At 43.9% G+C, this 20,998-nt stretch overlaps 1 protein-coding gene across 6 annotated transcripts in view; it reads left to right on the top strand.

Moving 5' to 3' along the window:
• Positions 1–20,998, top strand: part of LOC139583334 (actin-binding LIM protein 3-like) — a 106,239-nt gene that overhangs the window by 54,124 nt on the left and 31,117 nt on the right. For all 6 annotated transcript variants that reach the window (XR_011676530.1, XR_011676538.1, XR_011676535.1 and 3 more), the window contains exons 4-9: positions 3,145–3,257; positions 5,782–5,908; positions 6,284–6,377; positions 8,458–8,545; positions 11,468–11,526; positions 11,856–11,927. Coding sequence is in view for 1 of the 6 variants with exons in the window: in XM_071414319.1 (XP_071270420.1) it covers positions 3,145–3,257; positions 5,782–5,908; positions 6,284–6,377; positions 8,458–8,545; positions 11,468–11,526; positions 11,856–11,927 (553 nt within the window). In the remaining 5 variants the exon portion in view is untranslated. The remainder of the gene's footprint in view (positions 1–3,144; positions 3,258–5,781; positions 5,909–6,283; positions 6,378–8,457; positions 8,546–11,467; positions 11,527–11,855; positions 11,928–20,998) is intronic.

The raw sequence follows: 20,998 nt of genomic DNA, 5'->3' as shown, positions 1-20,998 counted from the left end.
CGCGAGTACATTCGACAGTATTGTCTGTCGTTCATAGCACACGGCACCGTCCTCAGCATGTTTGAAACAGCGCATGCATCCCAAATGGGCCCTGGTAGTGCACTATCTAGGGAATAGGGCGCCATTTGGGACGCAGCCAGTATGTTTGTTTCAATGTGCAGCATGAAGATCACCTCTGCTGGCCCAGTTTAGCTGCTGTGGCCAAGCGGGTGTGACGCATATTCCCCTGCATGCCTGGCTGCCGTGTGGCTGGATACAGGATCTGTCCAATGGCCCATCATGACTCCAGGGAGGGTGGATATCTCTGTGAGCCTCCCTGTCACCGGATATTACCACTGAAGCCCACAGGGCCACCCTGTCAGCACACAACACCAACCAAAGAGATGTGTGTGTGTGTGTGTGTGTGTGTGTGTGTGTGTGTGTGTGTGTGTGTGTGTGTGTGTGTGTGTGTGTGTGTGTGTGTGTGTGTGTGTGTGTGTGTGTGTGTGTGTGTGTGTGTGTGTGTGTGTGTGTGTGTGTGTGTGTGTGTAATGAATGCAGAGCAGAGGTTGGGATTTGCCTTTTGAGTTGTAGCACTAAATACCCATCCTGTCTGCTTTAGTATCTCCATGTGTCTTTACACAGTTTTGTTAAGAATCATTTGTCTTGGCGCTTTTCTTTGCAGGTCGTCTACATAACGATATTGTTTAAATAGGCTAGTTGTGTCACTGTGTCACAACCTATTACATTTACATAAGTCTTCAATTTAGGTTGCTACGGTTTGGACAGGCCTACATTTGAAAGAGTTTGTCATACCTTTTCACGGTGATAGAGAAATGTGCAAATGGACGTTTTTTTATTTAATTTAAATAAAACATTTTTTATTTCATTTTTTCCCTCCATTTTCGTGATATCAAAATGGTAGTTACAGTCTTGTCCCATCGCTGAAACTCCCGTACGGACTGGTGAGAGGCAAAGATCGAGAGCCATGCATCCTGCTGAAACACGACCCTGCCAAGCTGCACTGCTTCATGACACACTGCTCGCTTAACCCGGAAGCCAGCCACACCAATGTGTCGGAGGAAGCACAGTACACCTGGTGACCAAAGTCAGCGTGCATGCACCTGGCCCGCCACAAGGAGTCGCTGGAGCGGAATGGGACAAGGACATCCCGGTCAGCAAAACAATCCCCTATCCCGGACGAGGCTGCAACACAGTTTGGGATCGAAACCGGGTCTGTAGTGACGCCTCAAGCACTGCGATGCAGTGCCTTAGACCACTGCACCTCTCGGGAGGCCCTTTATTTGTCATTTAAAGATTATACATACAAACAGGTAGAGGGTAAAAAAATATAAGATCCCCTACCGCATCAACCCACCCCAACCCCCCACTCTCCAACACAGCCCCACCCCAACCCCCATGCTTCAACTAAGCCCCAACCCCCCATGCTTCAACAAAGCCCCACCTCAACCCTGCATGCTTCAACTAAGCCCCACCCCAACCCCCCCATGCTTCAACTAAGCCCCACCCCAACCCCCCACTCTCCAACAAAGCACCACCCAAACACCCCACTCTCCAACAAAGCCCCACCCCAACCCCCATGCTTCAACAAAGCCCCACCTCAACCCTGCATGCTCCAACAGAGCCCCAACCCCCCCATGCTTCAACTAAGCCCCACCCCAACCCCCCACTCTCCAACAAAGCCCCACCCCAACCCCCCATGCTCCAACAAAGCCCCACCCCAACCCCCCATGCTCCAACACAGCCCCACCCCAACCCCCATGCTTCAACTGAGTCCCAACTCCCCATGCTTCAACAAAGCCCCACCCTAACCTCGCATGCTCCAACAGAGCCCCACCCCCCCATGCTTCAACTGAGCCCCAACCCCCCATGATTCAACAAAGACCCACCCAACCCCCCATACTTCAACAGAGCCCCACCCCCAACCCCCATACTTCAACAGAGCCCCACCCCCAACCCCCCATTCTTCAACTGAGCCCCACCCCCAACCCCCCATACTTCAACAGAGCCCCACCCCAACCCCCCATACTTCAACAGAGCCCACCCCCAACCCCCCATACTTCAACAGAGCCCCAACCCAACCCCCCATACTTCAACAGAGCCCACCCCCAACCCCCCATACTTCAACAGAGCCCCAACCCAACCACCCATACTTAAACAGAGCCCCTCCCCAATACCAGAAAAATAATCAAACAAACATAAAGTAAAGAAAATACAAGTACAAATAATGATATCAATTCATATTTGGGTTCGTTTAAGGAGTTATGAAATTATCTGGGTCCATGCCTTCTACAAAAGATAAGAAAGTTTGGCAGATGATCATATTTAATTGCAGATCCTCTAACGGAATAATGTATTTTCTCTGCTTTTAAATGTTGCATGACTTCCTTTATCCACTGGCTAAAGATGTTTGTTTTGATGAATATTTTGGAAAGGGGCTCCGTCCTCGCTCTTTCATGTGCGAGCGTGCCTGTGTGTGTGTCTGCATGGGGAGTGACTTTCTAATCAGTATGAATGCGATTAGAACGGAGGTCTGGCCTTTGATGCCGTTTCCCTCTCATGTGCTACTAAAGAGAATCACATTGCCCTCCTTGACTAAATGAAGCGCCTTCTGCTCACATTTTTTTTTTTTTAAGAAACCTTTTCTAAACATAATATAATCCCAAATGCATGCAGGAATAATCACGTCTAATCTTCTTCAGTCACATCAAAGCATCATTAGTCTCGGTGCTCAGCTGTTCAGTGTTGGGTAGTTAGTTAGTGATACATTAGCAAACACTTCCAGAATGGCTGTATAGAACGGTACCACTGCTGTGCTGTAGTCGTCTCTGCTCTATCCTCCGGCAGGACCCTGGATTTCACTGTCATTGTTGGACAAAAGTAAATATGGCGCCCCCTGTAAAGGACATAAGCATACTGCAGGATTTTCTCATGGATTTATTTTGAGCGTTTTTTTAAGGGAGAATTTACAAAATGTATTATAATTGGACCACCAAACAGTACATTATGAACAATTACTAAACACAAAATGTGCAGTTGTGTAAAATAATATTGCCTAGCTGTCATTACACAGTATATGTACTGTATGATGTTGCAGGTTCAGCAGAATACATGTCTGATGTCTTCCTTTGTCTCGTTTCCCAGAAAGCCTTTCCCTATCGGAGATAGGGTGACCTTCTGTGGGAAGAAGTGTGTCTGTCAGCAGTGCTCTCATTCGCTGGTCAGCAGCGAGCCGGTCAAGATCCACGGACCCAGCCGTAAGTCTCCATATCAGAATAACCTTCTCATAACACAGGGCCTCAGCTGGACTTAACACGATCAGTGTCATACAGCACAGCAATGGTCCCATAGGGACAAGGCTTCAGCACACCGCACCTCTCAGTGGAATCACTATATCCTGATGATGACCTCATGAATATCTGACGCAATAGCAGCATCTGTCGATTAATCTGCGACAAAAGCACATACAGGAGATGCATAGACCAGATCTCAACATACAGTAGGACCCCCCAACCAGATCTCAACATACAGTAGTTGTTAATCATGATAATCACCCCACTACTACAGTCCCATTAAATCTTCATTGAGTTGTGTGTAGAGATTTCATGATGTACATTGGACACCTGGTTAAGTATATGGAGTGCAGAGAGAAGGGGGGGGGGGGGGGTGGTACAGTAGCAGTAACACACTAGAGGGCTGAGCGAGTGACGGGCTTGATATCACATCAATCAATAATATCTCTCATCTGCAAATGACTGCTATCAATCTACCTGGCGACAGACACATGCTTTGATATTGCAGTCCTCCAGTCACAGTGCGATCAGGCAGACATGGGCTCATGGTAGGCCGTCGTTGTAAATAAGAATTTGTTCTTAACGGACATGCCTAGTTAAATAAAGGTTCAATAAAAAATAAATGACCTAAATGAATGGGAGCTTTGATTACAAAACAACTTCCCTGCTCGGCATCTGGTGTCTTTTGTATTTAATGGCTATCTATAAGACATGAATAAATGAAATTGTCACACAATGTCCCACAGTTATGACCTAAAATAGATGATAATGTCTGCCTTAATTTGACTGGCAATATCAGGTATTTGAACGGAGTCTCCCAGGATCCAGGCGGACTGGTACAGTGCCTACCTGCCCTGAGGGAGTGGTGTTGTGTTGGCCACCTTGCCCTGTCCAGATGGCTGCCCTGTCCATGTGTCACCAGGTGGAAATACTGCCTGCCTGTCCAGCAAAGCCATTTCCCTATGGTTATTAGCTGGAAGATACTGTTATGTACTCTGGCTGTTCTCTGTTATCTGAGAACAGCCAGAGTGTTAAACGCTCAGTATGGGTGTGGATGTGCCAGGCAGAGTAGCCCTGACAAACAGCACTGAGCCAGAGTGGTGAGAAACGCCTGTTTACCGAACAGCCCGTTGTAAGGGGTGTTTAACTGGCGGCAGAGAAGTCAGACGCAGGAGAGAAATAACTGTGTTTCCAACGGCGCAGTTTATTACAAAAAACCCACCGGAAAACATAATAATAAATGGGTAAACATAACCCGACGCACACCAGTACAGACGTACACAAACACTTACAATAAACAATCTCCGACAAGGACATGAGGGGAAAGAGAGGGTTAAATACACAACATGTAATTGATGGGATTGGAACCAGGTGTGAAGGAAGACAAGACAAAATCAACGGAAAATGAAAAATGGATCTGTGATGGCTAGAAGGTCGGTGACGTCGACCGCCGAACACCCCCTGAACAAGGAGAGAGACCGACTTCGGCGGAAGTCGTGACACCCGTACAGCAGGCTGCAGAGTCACATCACAAATGAGGACTGAGGAGCCCTGGGTGTATCCGTTGTGACCTGAGACTGGAGTGTGAAAAATGTACAGGCATGACTGAACTGAAGATGTTTGTGGAGTGTAAAGGATGATACATTCATTTTCGGTGAGTTTGGAGTAGGACTTTCCATCTCTCTCTCTGGGAGGAGAGCAGGAGTGGGGGACAGGCGGGACGTCGAGCTTAAATGATCACAAATAGGAGCCCGACCCTTTTCCAACGTTTATTGTCATGAATCTTGCCCTGGAGGCAGAACTGAGCGATTTCCGCTTGATGGGCCAACTGCAAAGTCAAAATTGGCTATATCGTAAAAATTGATTTAAACAACAATTTATTTAAGGTTAGGCATGAGGGTTAGCGGTGTGGTTAAGGTTAGGGTTAGGTTTAAAATGCAGTTTTGCCTCCAGGGCAAGATTAATGACAATAAATGCAAACTTCCCCTGTCACGGCCATGAATCATCGTCTGCCATAACTCCCTCTGCTCTGCTTCTCTCTGCCCACTCCTCTCCTCCACTCAGTACACCCACAGCCTCCAGTAGAGCTACTTGATGCTCTGGACTGTATCTGTACTGGATAGTACATCACATCTGATCTGATGCACATTTGTGATTCCTTACCGGAGAGAATACATGTTTGGTTCAATGTTGTTTTAGCCCCATCTTGCCGCTCTTCCATTTTCATTCTCTGTTTATACTCTGTTCATCTCAATCTTTCTCTCTCTCTCTCTCTCTCTCTCTCTCTCTCTCTCTCTCTCTCTCTCTCTCTCTCTCTCTCTCTCTCTCTCACTCTCTCTCTCTCTCTCTCCCCCTCCCTCCATCTCCCGTCCACACATCAGCACACTAGCATATTGGAGGCTTATTTTAATGTGAATTCAGCGGTGTATGAAATATTTAAAAAGGCGTCTCTCTCTCTTCTCTCTTTCTTTCTTTCTCTCTCTCTCAGACTGTGCGGGTTGTAAGGAGGAGATCAAACATGGACAGTCCCTCCTGGCCCTGGAGAAGCAGTGGCATGTCAGCTGCTTCAAGTGTCAAACCTGTGACACTGTGCTGACCGGGGAGTACATCAGCAAGTAGGTACACTTTGTGGTAACATCACAATACCAGTAAAGTACCAGTAGTATATAGTATAGTAAACAGTATCTTCCTCAGAAGAATCCTCCTACATATACTGCACTGCACATTTACTGCACACCTAGCTGCGACATGCCATCCATGGACTGTATCCATTTGTTTTTATGGACTGTTTTCATTGTGTCTTTTGACTAATTGAAAAAAGACTAGCTACTGACTCTACTACGTGTGTTTTTATCTCTCTGTGTGTGTGTGTGTGTGTGTGTGTGTGTGTGTGTGTGTGTGTGTGTGTGTGTGTGTGTGTGTGTGTGTGTGTGTGTGTGTGTGTGTGTGTGTGTGTGTGTGTGTGTGTGTGTGTGTGTGTGTTTTCTCAGGGATGGTATTCCGTACTGTGAGACTGACTACCACGCTCAGTTTGGCATCCAGTGTGCAACCTGTATCAGATACATCAGTGGCAGAGTGCTTGAGGTGAGTCTGTCTGTCTGTCTGTCTGTCTGTCTGTCTGTCTGTCTGTCTGTCTGTCTGTCTGTCTGTCTGTCTGAGACCTCATCTCACACTGCTTCCTACCGCTCACTAATTATAAACCAATGACAAACTTCACCACAAAGGATTGATTTATGAATGAGACATCAGCATCAATCTTTTCATTAAGTGTGTATAGTGCCTATTCATTACCTCACAGACAAGACAGCAGTTTTGTAATCTTGGAGTAGATCTAATTTTAAAGAAACAAACCTTGACAGACATGGAGGGGAAGTGAAAATCAACCTCTTGTTTTGTCCTCTTGATATGAACCACGTGAAATAAGTAAAGTACTCTGGTATTTCTTAGAGCTCATACTAAAGAATACAAATGAACAAAACACTATGACACCATCAGAGGTAGCGCTACATTGCAAGTCATAATGTCCATGCATATGATTAGTGCTGTTGAGTTGAAATCAATCCAGGCTCCTTGAATGCGCTGAGTGCAGACAAGAGAGCAAATGTATGCAGACTGCATGCCGTCACGGCTCTAAAAATAGAGAGGCTTTTAATGCTCTGTCATCATGGCTAAACGTGAGGGCCTCTGACAACCCCTGCACCTTAAGGTGGGACACTGTAACACACACACACACACACACACACACACACACACACACACACACACACACACACACACACACACACACACACACACACACACACACACACACACACACACACACACACACACAGACAGACATGCAGTTTAGGAGGAGTGGAAGACATTCAGAGGCTTTACAGGAACACATTTAGCATTTAACCCAAATGATCCAAGATGACTCATCTGGCTCGCTTTCCGTCTCTTTGTGGTGTTAGAACTAACTGTTTTTAATTTGTAGCGCTATACTGTATTTGTACGTGATGATTGAGGTTCTTTGTCTCACTGCGAGAATCCATCCAGAATCATTTCGCTCCCTAAAGAGAAACGTATGGGTGTATTGGTGCTGCTCGTTTTGTGTTTTTTTCTGTAGGTGACTGTAGAATATGCAATATACTCTTAACAGATATCTGCTCTGCTAAAATTGCATTTCATTTTAGAGGGACATTTTGTAAGATACTGGAATCTTCTCCTCTCTGCACCAGATCAGATGTGCCTGTCCTTTTCTATGAGAAGTCTGTGAACTGTGAATCTACTGGAGAGTGTGTATAAAACGTTGTGAAAAGGCACACCTTGGACACACAGTGGCTAATTGAAACGGACTTAATCACTGAGTGATTATGAAATTGCTTTGGAAGAGAGTGTAATTGGAGTGTCCAATTACTGCAGCTGTGTCTGAGTAGCATCCATCACATCCATGCCTTTTCTCTTCTTTCTCTTCTTCCATCGTCTCACCTCCGTGCCTAAAATCACCTGGGCTGGAAACGTCTTTATATCTTCTGAAACCCACTCCCAATGATGTTATTATCTTTTTCTCTCACTCTCTTTCCCTCTCTCTTTCCTTCACTCTTTCTCTCTCTCTTCGTCCATCCCTACCTCTCACTCTCCCTCCATCCCTCCCTCTCTCTATCTCTCTCAGTTCAATTCAAAGGGTGAATGTCTCTCTCAGTTCAATTGGCATGGGAAACATATAATAAACGAAAGTGAAATAATCAATCAAAAATGTACAGTAAACATTACACTCACACGTTTCAGAGGAATAAACACATTTCAAATGTCATAGTATGGCTATGTACAGTGTTATAATGATGTGCAAATAAGATAAAGTACAAAAGGGAAAATTAATAAACATAAATATGGGTTGAATTTACAATGGTGTTTGTTCTTCACTGGTTGCTCTTTTCTTCTCTCTCTCTTTCTCTCTAACCTCTCTCTCTCTCTCTGCCCCTCTCTCTGCCCCTCTATCTGCCCCTTTATTTGCCCCTCTCTCTCTCTGCCTCCGCTCTCTCTCTCTGCCCCCCCCCCCCCCCTCTCTCTCTCGCTCGGCCCCTCTTTCTCTCTCTCTCTCTCTCTCTGCCTCTCTCTCTCTGCCTCTCTCTCTTTCTTTCTCTCTCTCTCTTTCTCTCCCTGTCTCTCTGTCTCTCAGGCAGGAGGAAAGCACTACCACCCCACCTGTGCCCGTTGTGCCCGCTGTCAGATGATGTTTACAGAAGGAGAGGAGATGTACCTTACAGGTAAGTAAAGGCTCTTTTCCTGTCGGCGATAATAACATCATGATTTACTTTGATGTGCTGTATCATGAACTTTAATGCACAATGCACTTTGATGGTGAGCCCTATTCACTTGTGCAATCATTCAGTGGTAATTTGCTCTTTGGTGATAATAACCCTTCCCTAAATTAAAACAAAGTAACATCCATTCTCTAAAATGGATTTCCAGACATCATGCACTTCCAAAACTCAGTATAGGATGAATAGAACAAACTCCTCAGTTCAGACTGTTATTCAGCAGGGTCTTGGCCTGCCATTACTTTGAATTATGACAGTTTCGATAAACAGTCTCCCACCATTATTGATCACAGCGATACTGTACATAATTGAATAGACTGGCCTTAACTGACTCTTCTACAGAGCCTCTGATGGCCACTCAATACGGTACACTCTGTTCAGCTACTATAGCTCACTGTGAAGACTGTTAGAGTGGTCTGCCGGCTTCTCATCGCCCGTTAGCTCCATCATTATATGCAGTCTTTGTCCCAGAGGCCACCCTATTCTCTATATAGGGCACTACTGGTCAAAAGTAGTGCACTGTATAGGGCATATGGACACTGCCACAGTCTTCCAGGGGTCAGACAATGCTAACCCATGCTACGCCACATCATTAACATGCTACTCTGAATCACGGCGAGACCACTAACACACAACATTAGCATATTGTAACACAAGAGCACGCAGCCCCCAAGGTTATGTTTCCCCTGGAAGGTTCATTTAAGAGGGGGACATCAAGGAGGGCTGAGTGATCGAGGCTCAGGGAGCTACTCAATTACCAGCCACATAACAAAGGCCAGTGAATCAATCCAACACACTCTGACTGCATGGCTGGAATGAGAAGTGGCGAATTGTTGAAGGTAGAGATTGATCCCACAGAGCATGCCACGTGGCCCTCATTGCTTGGGCCCCTGATATTCACTACATATGTCAACACAGCAAGCGACCCAGCTGTACAACACTGGAAGTTCCTCAACAACATTAAAGGAAAAGTCCACCCAAAAACTATATTTTGGTATTTGTTTCATTAGTCCATTGTATATAGTCCCAAAATGATTTGAATGTCAGCAATCGAGTTTTTCAAGATACAGTATATAACTTTCAAAATACAGAAATACAGCCGGTATGATACATTTTGCGTCACATGATGCAAAACGCATAATATGTTTTCCTTTAACCTACTGGAGGTGGAAAGAAGCCTTTCAGGTGTTAGAATAAATTATCCAACAAAATTCTCAGATTTACAGATGGGGGGGGCATAGCCATCGTACTGGGCATAAAATACAACGGCTACAGCTGCCCCAATCTGCCCTCCCTGCAAACATATCGGGGGAACGTAGAGTTTGCAAAGACCCTCCTCAATCCGACTACCCTACCACCAAGTGCTGTCCCCGAACACACCTCCATCTCTCGTCGTGTTACCCGGTCCTCAACAATGTCGAAACCCATCAGGGGTGCAGAACCAAGCGTGACCAAAGCAGCACGATACCGTACATGACTATGCTGCTCAACCACTAAGCTGCGGACTACCACTTCTGTCTCACCCTCAGCACTGACGGTTTCCCTAAATATATCTAATTAAGTTGTAGTTTTTATTGTGTTGATGATTTTCTTGTGCACAGTGTATTTATGTAAATTCTGTCAAATTATTCAGCATCGGCTGCCATTGATACTTTGTCATTTCGAATTTGTGGAGAAAAAAAACATTCTATAGAGCCTTTGTTCTGTATTATCTCTGTCTGATGGCTGCTACCGCTCAGGTTTTGCTATTTAGATAGTGTCGCTACAGTATTTCTACCTATTTTCAGAGTGGGGTGAAAAAAAGCATTCTTTATTTATTTATTTTTTCAAGTTTAATGCGTTTTTGTAAAAGGTTCATGCATTTAAGTTGATGCGAATTAGATTTATTTCCTGTAACTCTTCATTCACAAATAGGGTTACTGAGGTTGTGTTAGGAAACCTAGGGAGGAGACTTCCTCACAACATTCATGTAGGAAGTTTTGAAGGGGTCGAACTACAGATTGAGGGAGATAGGCCTAGGTGCTGTTGAGTGTCAAATGCATGGTGGGTGGACTATTGATTCCCACAGATCGTGCTGCAGGCCTATCTATGGCTGTGCCAGATTTATAGGACTGATATTAACTGTAGATTGTAAGCATGAAATCCTAATTGAATTGACTGGAGGCCAAATGCTGCATTCTGTACCGGCTTCCCGCAATGCTTCTGATGTGGAAGGTGATATCCAGGCAGGCAGCCACTCAGTCCCGCGTACAGTAACAGTGGTGTATCGCCCTAGAGGCTGGGGAAACCGGATGTATGAGAGGAAGTACCTGGTTACTCTCTCATTATCATTATTTGTTAATATGCACTGAGGAGCACTGAGGAGGAGCATGACATTAGTGGTTTAGTGTTTCCACCAGTCCCAGGAAGAACTAGAATGAAATAACCTTTTAGTCTATCTCCCTGTGTGTGTGTGTGTGTGTGTGTGTGCGTGCGTGCGTGCGTGCGTGCGTGCGTGCGTGCGTGCGTGCGAAAAAGCGCTAGAGCGAGAGAGAGAGTGAGAGAGGAAGGGGAGAGAGAGGGAAAAGAGAGAGGGAGAGTTACGACTTCAGCCTCCAAGCCTCTCTCAGATATGTACTCTAGGTCACCTTTGATGTATGGCTGTTGTTGAGAAGTGCTGATCTACTGAACACACGCGTTTGATCGGTGTGTGTTAAAAAGTTTACGAACACGACACACTGTAAAAACTTTGCTGAGCTGTGAACCCGCAGAAGAAATGTGGCCTTCCACTCCAGTATTGTAATTGCAATAGCCGTTGTGTGGTGGAATGAATGTGAAGTTGTTGTTTTTTAAACAGTATGTTTGATTGCGGATGTGTGCCCGCTACAGGTTCCGAGGTGTGGCATCCCATGTGTAAACAAGCAGCGCGGCTGGAGAAGAAACTCAGGGTGAGTAGAACCCTGTGTCTCTCTCTCCCTTCCTGTTAGTAACACTTTGACCTCAACTATAGAACACCACTATTACACTAGTATATCCTCCTAGAAACTCCTGCAGTTTAGTCTGAACTGAATCCCTCTCGTTCCTATTCTTGGACTAAGATGTCGTGTCAGGCTGGGGTATAATCACGCAGACTCGCAGTAGGGAGAGGATCCGAGGTAAATGCAGGGGTGTTGTTGTTGGAGGTTTGCCTCTGTCAGTTTCTGTCTCCTTCAGCGGTAGTCTGGCCTCTGCAGGCTTTCTCTGACACGCATGTGCGTGTGTGTGTTTGTTCCCACAGTTAAGACGTACCTCTGAGGCCTCCATTTCCCCCCCTGGCTCCAGCATCGGTTCCCCGAGCCGCGTCATCTGTGTGAGTAGTCTGTCGCCAAGGCATCGCCATGGTTATTTGATTACATGTACACCTTCTGTTGGCTGCCAGCCTGTCTTGGAGACGTAGCCCTCTTTGCAGGACCTGCCACTCAGAGCCATCAGTCATTCATATGGGTCGACAGTCCACCATGTGCAGTTGTGTGTTTATGTCATGTTTATGTGGTTTGCTTCAGGTGTTTGTATGTCTGTTTGAGACAACATTGTTTGTTATATCCAATGTATTATTGATGTGTGTTAAAGTAGGTTCACGTACTTTCTCCATTGTTGACTGTTGCACTGTGAAGCTGACATTGGGTATACTCTTTATTCCACTGTAGAGGAAAGCAACCATGGTAAAGATCTTGTTTAGAGACGTCTGCTGTCGTTGAGTTGAGTGTGGGCTGAGCCAATAGAGGTCCTTTAAATTGTTGTCAATAAAACGTCACGAGACGGTGCCAAGCGTTCGATTTGGCTGCTGGGGAGCAAGGAGAACCCCAGCTCCGCTAAACCATTGATAACCACGTGCCATTATTCAAGGGATTGTTAAATAAATGTTATAACTATTGGGTTTTAATATCATCACCTCTTGAAGAGAGTAGTCAGAACTACACATTTCCACATGATTCCACATTTAGCTCTATCACCATAGTTATACAGTAAGTAACTGTATGCTTTTCGATTGATCATGTAATTTCAGATACGTGAGGGTAGCCTATCCATTTGGCATGTAGCTAGCTAGCTAAGCAAACAACGTGTCATTTAGCTTGCTTCATCAGAGATTAAGCTTTTGGAGCTTGAATTCGGCAAGTCCTTGTCCTGGTAAAGCTGTCAGTCGGACGACTATCACCACTATAGATGGCAAGCAAATGAAACTATATTTGGATATAGCCATCTAGTTTATCCACTAAAAGTTAGCTTGTTAACTAGTCAAATTGACGTAATCCTTCCTTAGCTACCTAGCCAATTTGACGTGGTCCATCAATCAATGCAATTGATTTGTAAGCAAAAATCGGGATTAAACACTCTTTATAACAATGTAGAAAATGGGGATGTTTGCTAACTTCGCTAGGTACGCCTAATTGGATAAATAAATTATATTATATTAGTATTGGCGGGTCATGTTTCGGAGGACGCAATTGGATATCACGAAAAAAGGGGTATAATTACAAAAATAAACTCAGCAAAAAAAGAAACGTCCCTTTTTCAGGACCCTGTCTTTCAAAGATAATTCGTAAAAGTCCAAATAACTTCACAGATCTTCATTGTAAAGGGTTTAAGCACTGTTTCCCATGCTTGTTCAATGAACCACAAACAATTAATGAACATGCACCTGTGGAACGGTTGTTAAGACACTAACAACTTACAGACGGAAGGCAATTAAGGTCACAGTTATGAAAACTTAGGACACTAAAGAGGCCTTTCTACTGACTCTGAAAAACACAAAAAGAAAGAGGCCAGGGTCCCTGCTCATCTGCGTAAATGTGCCTTAGGCATGCTGCAAGGATCCATGAGGACTGCAGATGTGGTCAGGGCAATAAATTGAAATGTCCGTACTGTGAGACGCCTAAGACGGCGCTACAGGGAGACAGGACGGACAGCTGATCGTCCTCGCAGTGGCAGACCACATGTAACAACAACTGCACAGGATCAGTACATCCGAACATCACACCTGCGGGACAGGTACAGGATGGCAACAACAACTGCCCGAGTTACACCAGGAACGCACGCACAATCCCTCCATCAGTGCACAGACTGTCCGCAATAGGCTGAGAGAGGCTGGACTGAGGGCTTGTAGGCCTGTTGTAAGGCAGGTCCTCACCAGACATCACCGGCAACAGCGTTGCCTATGGGCACAAACCCACTATCGCTGGACCAGACAGGACTGGCAAAAAGTGCTCTTCCCTGACGAGTCACGGTTTTGTCTCACCACGGGTGATGGTCGGATTCGCGTTTATCGTCAAAGGAATGAGCATTACACCGAGGCCTGTACTCTTGAGCGGGATCGATTTAGAGGTGGAGGGTCCGTCATGGTCTGGGGCGGTGTGTCACAGCATCATCGGACTGAGCTTGTTGTCATTTCAGGCAATCTCAACGCTGTGCGTTACAGGGAAGACATCCTCCTCCCTCATGTGGTACCCTTCCTGCAGGCTCATCCTGACATAACCCTCCAGCCTGACAATGCCACCAGCCATACTACTCGTTCTGTGTGTAATTTCCTGCAAGACAGGAATGTCAGTGTTCTGCCATGGCCAGCGAAGAGCCCGGATCTCAATCCCATTGAGCACATCTGGGGCCTTTTGGATCGGAGGGTGAGGGGTAGGGCCATTCCCCCCAGAAATGTCTTGGAACTTGCAGGTGCCTTGGTGGAAGAGTGGGGTAACATCTCACAGCAAGAACTGGCAAATCTGCAGTACTTAATGCAGCTTGTGGCCACACCAGATACTGACTTTTACTTTTGATTTTGACCCCCCTTTTGTTCAGGGACACATTATTACATTTCTGTTAGGCACATGTCTGTGGAACTTGTTCAGTTTATGTCTCAGGTGTTGAATCTTGTTATGTTCATACAAATATTTACACATGTTAAGTTTGCTGAAAATAAACGCAGTTGACATAGAGGACATTTCTTTTTTTGCTGAGTTTATATACAGTACAAGTCAAAAGTTTGGACACACCTACTCATACAAGGGATTTTCTTTATTTTTACTATTTTCTACATTGTAGAATGATAGTGAAGACATCAAAACTATGAAATAACACATATGGAATCATGTAGTAACCAAAAAGTGTTAAACAAATCAAAATATATTTTATATTTTAGATTCTTCAAAGTAGCAACTCTTTGCCTCGATGACAGCTTTGCACACTCTTGGCTGTCAACCAGCTTCACCTGGAATGCCTTTCCAACAGTCTTGAAGGAGTTCCCATTTGTGCTGTTTACCTGTTGGCTGCTTTTCCTTCACTCTGCGATCCGTCTCTTCCCAAACCATCTCAATTTGGTTGAGGTCGGAGGATTGTGGAGGCCAGGTCATCTGATGCAGCACTCCATCACTCTCCTTCTTGGTAGAATAGCACGTACACAGTCTGGAGGTGTGTTGGGTCATTGTCCTGTTGAAAAACGAATGATAGTCCCACTAAGCCCAAACCAGATGGGATGGCGTATAGCTGCAGAATGCTGTGGTAGCCATGTTTGTTAAGTGTGCCTTGAATTCCACACCATCACACCTCCTCCTCCATACTTCACGGTGGGAAATACACATGCAGAGATCATCCGTTCAGCTTCTCCGCGTCTCACAAAGACACAGTGGTTGGAACCAAAAATCAAAAATTTGGCTCATCAGACCAAAGGACAGATTTCCACCGGTCTAAATGTCCGTTGCTCGTGTTTCTTGGCCCAAGCAAGACTCTTCTTCTTATTGGTGTCATTTAGTAGTAGTTTCTTTGTAGCAATTTGACCATGAAGGCCTGATTCACGCAGTCTCCTCTGAACAGTTGATGTTGAGATGTGTCTGTTATTTGGGCTGCAATTTCTGAGGCTGGTAACTCTAATGAACTTATCCTCTGCAGCGGAGGTAACTCTGGGTCATCCTTTCCTGTGGCGGTCCTGATGAGAGCCAGTTTCATCATAGCTCTTGATGGTTTTTGCGACTGCATTTGAAGAAACGTTTAAAGTTCTTGCAATTTCACGTATTGACTGACCTTCATGTCTTAAAGTAATGATGGACTGTCATTTCTCTTAGTTTATTTGAGCTCTTTGCCATAATAGGGACTTGGTCTTTTGCCAGCATCTACTGTATACAGTACCACCCCTACCTTGTCACAGCACAACTGATTGGCTCAAACGCATTAAAAAGAAAATACATTCCACAAATTAACTTTTAACAAGGCACACCTGTTAATTGAAATGCATTCCAGGTTAACTTATGAAGCTGATTGAGAGAATGCCAAGAGTGTGCGCAAAGCTGTCATCGAGGCAAAGGGTCACTACTTTGAAGAAACTCAAATATAAAATATATTTTGATTTTTTTTAACACATTTTTGGTTACTACATGATTCCATATGTGTTATTTCATAGTTTTGATGTCTTCACTATTATTCTACAGTATGAATCTGCAGGTAGCTAAAGCTAACCAACTAGTTTCAATGTTAGCTAGCTTGCTAACATTAGGCTGTAACTAGCAATGCAAATGGATTTCAAATAATATTACTACACAGATCATACACGTAACGTTAGCTAGCAAGCCAGCTTGTAATTTAACCATTTTATTTGTATTTACAGATTGCATGCAAGTTTGTTATTAAGGCACATGAAAGTACACATGTTCCAGAAGGCATTTCTGCCAAAGAACACATTTTAATAAATAAATAAAAAATTACGTTCAAATGCCTCTCCTGTAAAGTAGTGATGTGCAACAAACGCCTAGCTTCCTGAAACCGATAACAATTGTTTTGCATTGAATAATCAGAAATGTGTAGTTCTGACTATGCTCTTCAGGAGGTGATGATGTTACAACCAAATAGTTAACATTTATTTAACAATCCCTTGACAATGCCACGCAGTTGTCAATGGTTTTAGCGGAGCTGGGGGTCTCCTTGCCACTTAGCAAGCAAATTGAATGCTTTACACCTTATTGTGACATTTTATTGATAACAACCTATTCAATTGATAGAGGGACTATGTCATGAACCCTCAAAGTTCCAGAATGGTATGGAAATGGCAGCCATTGTTGTCAGGGAGAAATCCCAACCAGTCTAATAGCGGAGGTGAATAAATATGGCGGCCCTCATACACTTACCACAAATTCTGCTAAGTTTGCCGTATTGTATATTGCTCTGTTACTCTTTTTTTGTATGGTCATTAGCAGAGTATACATTGCCCGAATTTTAGCTTCAAGATGCCAGCAATTAAAAATAAAAAAGTAGATTGTGCTAATTTATTGGCGTCGTTTAAAAATCCAGTGAATCGTGCTAAAACAATGGCATCATATCTGAATTCTGCCATCTTTATGCACATTCTCCATTTGAATAAATGGCAGTAGAGGCATAGGTGGTGCATTTACTGCTTTTACTTATGCAGGAAAATAAAAGTAAGGCATGTGATGTATCAGAAATCTGTGCAATATAATAATTTTCTCACCAAAATGTGTCATATAATTCAAAATACAGTTTATGCAGGTTTTATACACATTTTCTGTATATATAGCCTATGAAATATATGTAAACAGACCATAAATGTCTCATTCTTGCGAACATTAGAAAAAGTTTAAAGGGCCCCACCAGAGGGAAATGCTGCCCCTATTTCGACGTAATTCCTGTCCTATAGCATAAATTGTCCTTTAGGTTCTACCTACGAAGAATGACTTGATTAGGCTGCTAATACAAATTCCAGAATTGAGGATGGGAACGTTGTGGTGATTTCCATGTGAAGTGGAGAAATAATAACATGTAGGGCACTGACATCTGTTAATGTAGCTAGCTAGCATGCTAACCGTATCTAGCTAACTAATTAATTTTTTTATTTAACCTTTATTTAACTAATGTTATCTGGTTTTCTTACACCTTATTCAAAAGATTAGCTGGATTCGTAGGGCATGTAGGGAAAACTTTTCCACAGATGGATAGGGGAATCCAGTATCTTTGACTTTGTCATCTTTCTCTCTGGCCCTATGCTATCCTCACAAATCAAATTCCGTATCAACTTATTAAAATCGTTAATGTAGTTGGACGTCATAGAACACTTTCCATGAGAGCGTCCTTATCAGCAGTCAAACAGCACATTCTGCTAATCAAAGTTACTAAAACACACATTTTCAATTGGATGAATAGCTCAGTGTTGATTTTTGATGTTTGCGGCAAGTTTGAATCCTAGCTGAGATACCCTATATATACAAAAGCATGTGGACACCCCTTCAAATTGGTACTGACAGGTGTATAAAATCGAGCACACAGCAATGCAATCTCCATAGACAAACATTGTCAGTAAAATGGCCCTACTGAAGAGCTTAGTGACTTTCAACGTGGCACCGTCATAGGATGCCATCTTTTCAACAAGTAAGTTAGTCAAACTTCTACCCTGCTAGAGCTGCCCTGGTCAACTGTAAGTGCTGTTATTGTGAGGTGGATCACCTAGGAGAAACAACGGCTCAGCCGCGAAGTGGTAGGCCACACAAGCTCACAGAGCGGGACCGCCAAGTCTGTCCTCGGTTGCAACACTCACTACCAAGTTCCAAACTACCTCTGGAAGAAATGTCAGCACAAAAACTGTTCGTCGGGAGCTTCATGAAATGGGTTTCCATGACCGACCAGCCACACACAAGCCTAAGATCATCATGCACAATGCCAAGCATCGGCTGGAGTGGTGTAAAGCTCGCCGCCATTGGACTCTGGAGCAGTGGAAACGCGTTCTCTTTAGTGATGAATCACGCTTCACCATCTGGCAGTCCGATGAACGAATCTGGGTTTAGCAGATGCCAGGAGAACGCTACCTTCCCCAATGCATAGAATCAACTGTAAAGTTTGGTGGAAGAGGAATAATAGTCTAGGGCTGTTTTTCATGGTTCGGGCTAGGCCCCTTAGTTCCAGTGAAGGAGAATCTTAACGCTACAGCATAAAATGACGTTCTTGACGATTCTGTGCTTCCAACTTTGTGGCAACAGTTTGGGGAAGGCCCTTTCCTGTTTCAGCATGACAATGAACCCGTGCACAACGTGAGGTCCATACAGAAATGCTTTGTCGAGATCGGTGTGGAAGAACTTGACTGGCCTGCACAGAGCCCTGACCTCAACCCCATTGAACACCTTTGGGCTGAATTGGAACACTGACTGCAAGCCAGGCCTAATCACCCAACATCAGTGTTTGACCTCACTAATGCTCTTGTGGCTGAATGGAAGCAAGTCCCTGCAGCAATGTTCCAACATCTAGTGGAAAGCCTTCCCAGAAAAGTGGAGGCTGAAATAGCAGCAGAGGGGGAACGAACTCCATACTATTGCCAATGATTTTGGAATGAGATGTTCGACATGCAGGTGTCCACATACTTTTGGTTATGTAGTGTATATATTTTCTTATTTGAAAAGTACAATTACATTTATTGTGTTAATGTGTTGTGAAGAGGAGATAAGTGCAGCTTAAACCTTGTAAATTAAGATTACGAATACATTTAATGAGAAGGTTCTTCTTGGAGTCCCTCTTGCAGACTGACACAGGCTACTGGCACGGCTACATAAATAATCGTCACTACTATAGGCTATATTACATAGACGTGTAGGCCTACACTAACTATGTACCACATTTTATATGCATTATTATAATCGTCCACTTCGTCACGTATGTGTGGACCAGTGGTGAACAGTGTTTTCCTGAATAATAATGCTTGATAGAAGGGGGCTCAAACTCACTGTTAATGGGCACTTCATTTCAAGTCAACCAATTTAGCAGTGTGAACCACCAGGAAAGCAATGACGGTTACTGTACATGGCAGCTTTTTGAAGTCCATAAGGTTCTTAAAATGTGTATCTATTTATCTCTTTAAAATCTTTGTGGGGACAATGTACAATGAACTTCAATGTTGTATAGATCTCCTTTATCTTTTCTTAACTTTAACATTTCAACATCATCAAATAACCTATGCTTAGTCGAATACAGTGACAACGAAAAGATACCAAAAACAATTTAGTCCAATCAAAATAAGCTAAATATGATGTGACTGTCCATGGTGTGTGTGTGTGTGTGACTGTCCATGGTGTGTGTGTGTGTGTGTGTGTGTGTGTGTGTGTGTGTGTGTGTGTGTGTGTGTGTGTGTGTGTGTGTGTGTGTGTGTGTGTGTGTGTGTGTGTGTGTGTGTGTGTTTGCATTCAAGTAGAAAAAACCTGTGGACTCACCCTGCTTATAGAGAAACGCCAATGCCATCCTCTTCTCTTTCATGTTGCCGAAACAGTCTATGACTCTGTCATATACAGTACATGCTTTTAGTTTTTGTTGTCCTAGGAAATCTGGCTAAAATGCTTGCTCCCTAGCCTAACTTCCATTCATGGGCAACAATGAGTCAGCTAGTTAACATCAGCCTACTACATCATGCAAAGGGCACAATTATAATCATTAGCCAGTAGGGTTGGGCGGTATCCAGATTCCCATACCTTCATACCATGCCTGTGCCATCCCGGGATATACAGTATTTCTGGTACTGCACACAAGGGGTGCTATATATTTTTTTTACTTAAAAAAAGCCTCAAAAACGTCAATTACCAGAATGCTAACAAAATGCTAACAAGTACTAAGGAGTTCTCATATCGGATGCTAGGTAAACGCTAATGTAGCAAACATTTACTACTAAGACAGACAACCTAGCTCATGAAGTTATGCAAGTATCTCAAAACAAAGTCTGCAGCACTCACAAAACAAATGTTAAGCAGCAGCGATCTTAATCCAAGTGGGGATTGTCTCTGCTGCTGTTACCAAGAAGATTGATCTTGCAAGTTACCGCTAGCCTCTTAGTTAACATTAGCAATTAGCAAAACCCAGCTGGAGAGAATTTATTTGTCACATCTTAGATAGTTAACTTAATACTTATAAGATATGTACAGTTGAAATCGGAAGTTTACATACACCTTAGCTAAATACATTTAAACTTAGTTTTTCCCAATTCCTGACAGAATAATAGTAGAGAGAATTATTTATTTCTGCTTTTATTTCTTTCATCACATTCCCAGTGGGTCAGAAGTTTACAAACACTCAATTAGTATTTGGTAGTATTGCCTTTAAATTGTTCAACTTGGGTCAAATGTTTTGGGTAGCCTTCCACAAGCTTCCCACAATAAGTTGGGTGAATTTTGGCCCATTCCTCCTGACAGAGCTGGTGTAACTGAGTCAGGTTTGTAGGCCTCCTTGCTCGCACACGCGTTTTCAGTTCTGCCCACACATGTTCTATAGGATTGAGGTCAGGGCTTTGTGATGGACACTCCAATACCTTGACTTTGTTGTCTTTAAGCCATTTTGCCACAACTTTGGAAATCTGCTTGGGGTCATTGTCCATTTGGAAGACCCATTTGCGACCAAGCTTTAACTTCCTGACTGATG

Source organism: Salvelinus alpinus, chromosome 1 (genome assembly GCF_045679555.1).
Source record: "Salvelinus alpinus chromosome 1, SLU_Salpinus.1, whole genome shotgun sequence".
Taxonomy (NCBI): domain Eukaryota; kingdom Metazoa; phylum Chordata; class Actinopteri; order Salmoniformes; family Salmonidae; genus Salvelinus; species Salvelinus alpinus.
This window is presented reverse-complemented; position numbering and strand designations above follow the sequence as displayed.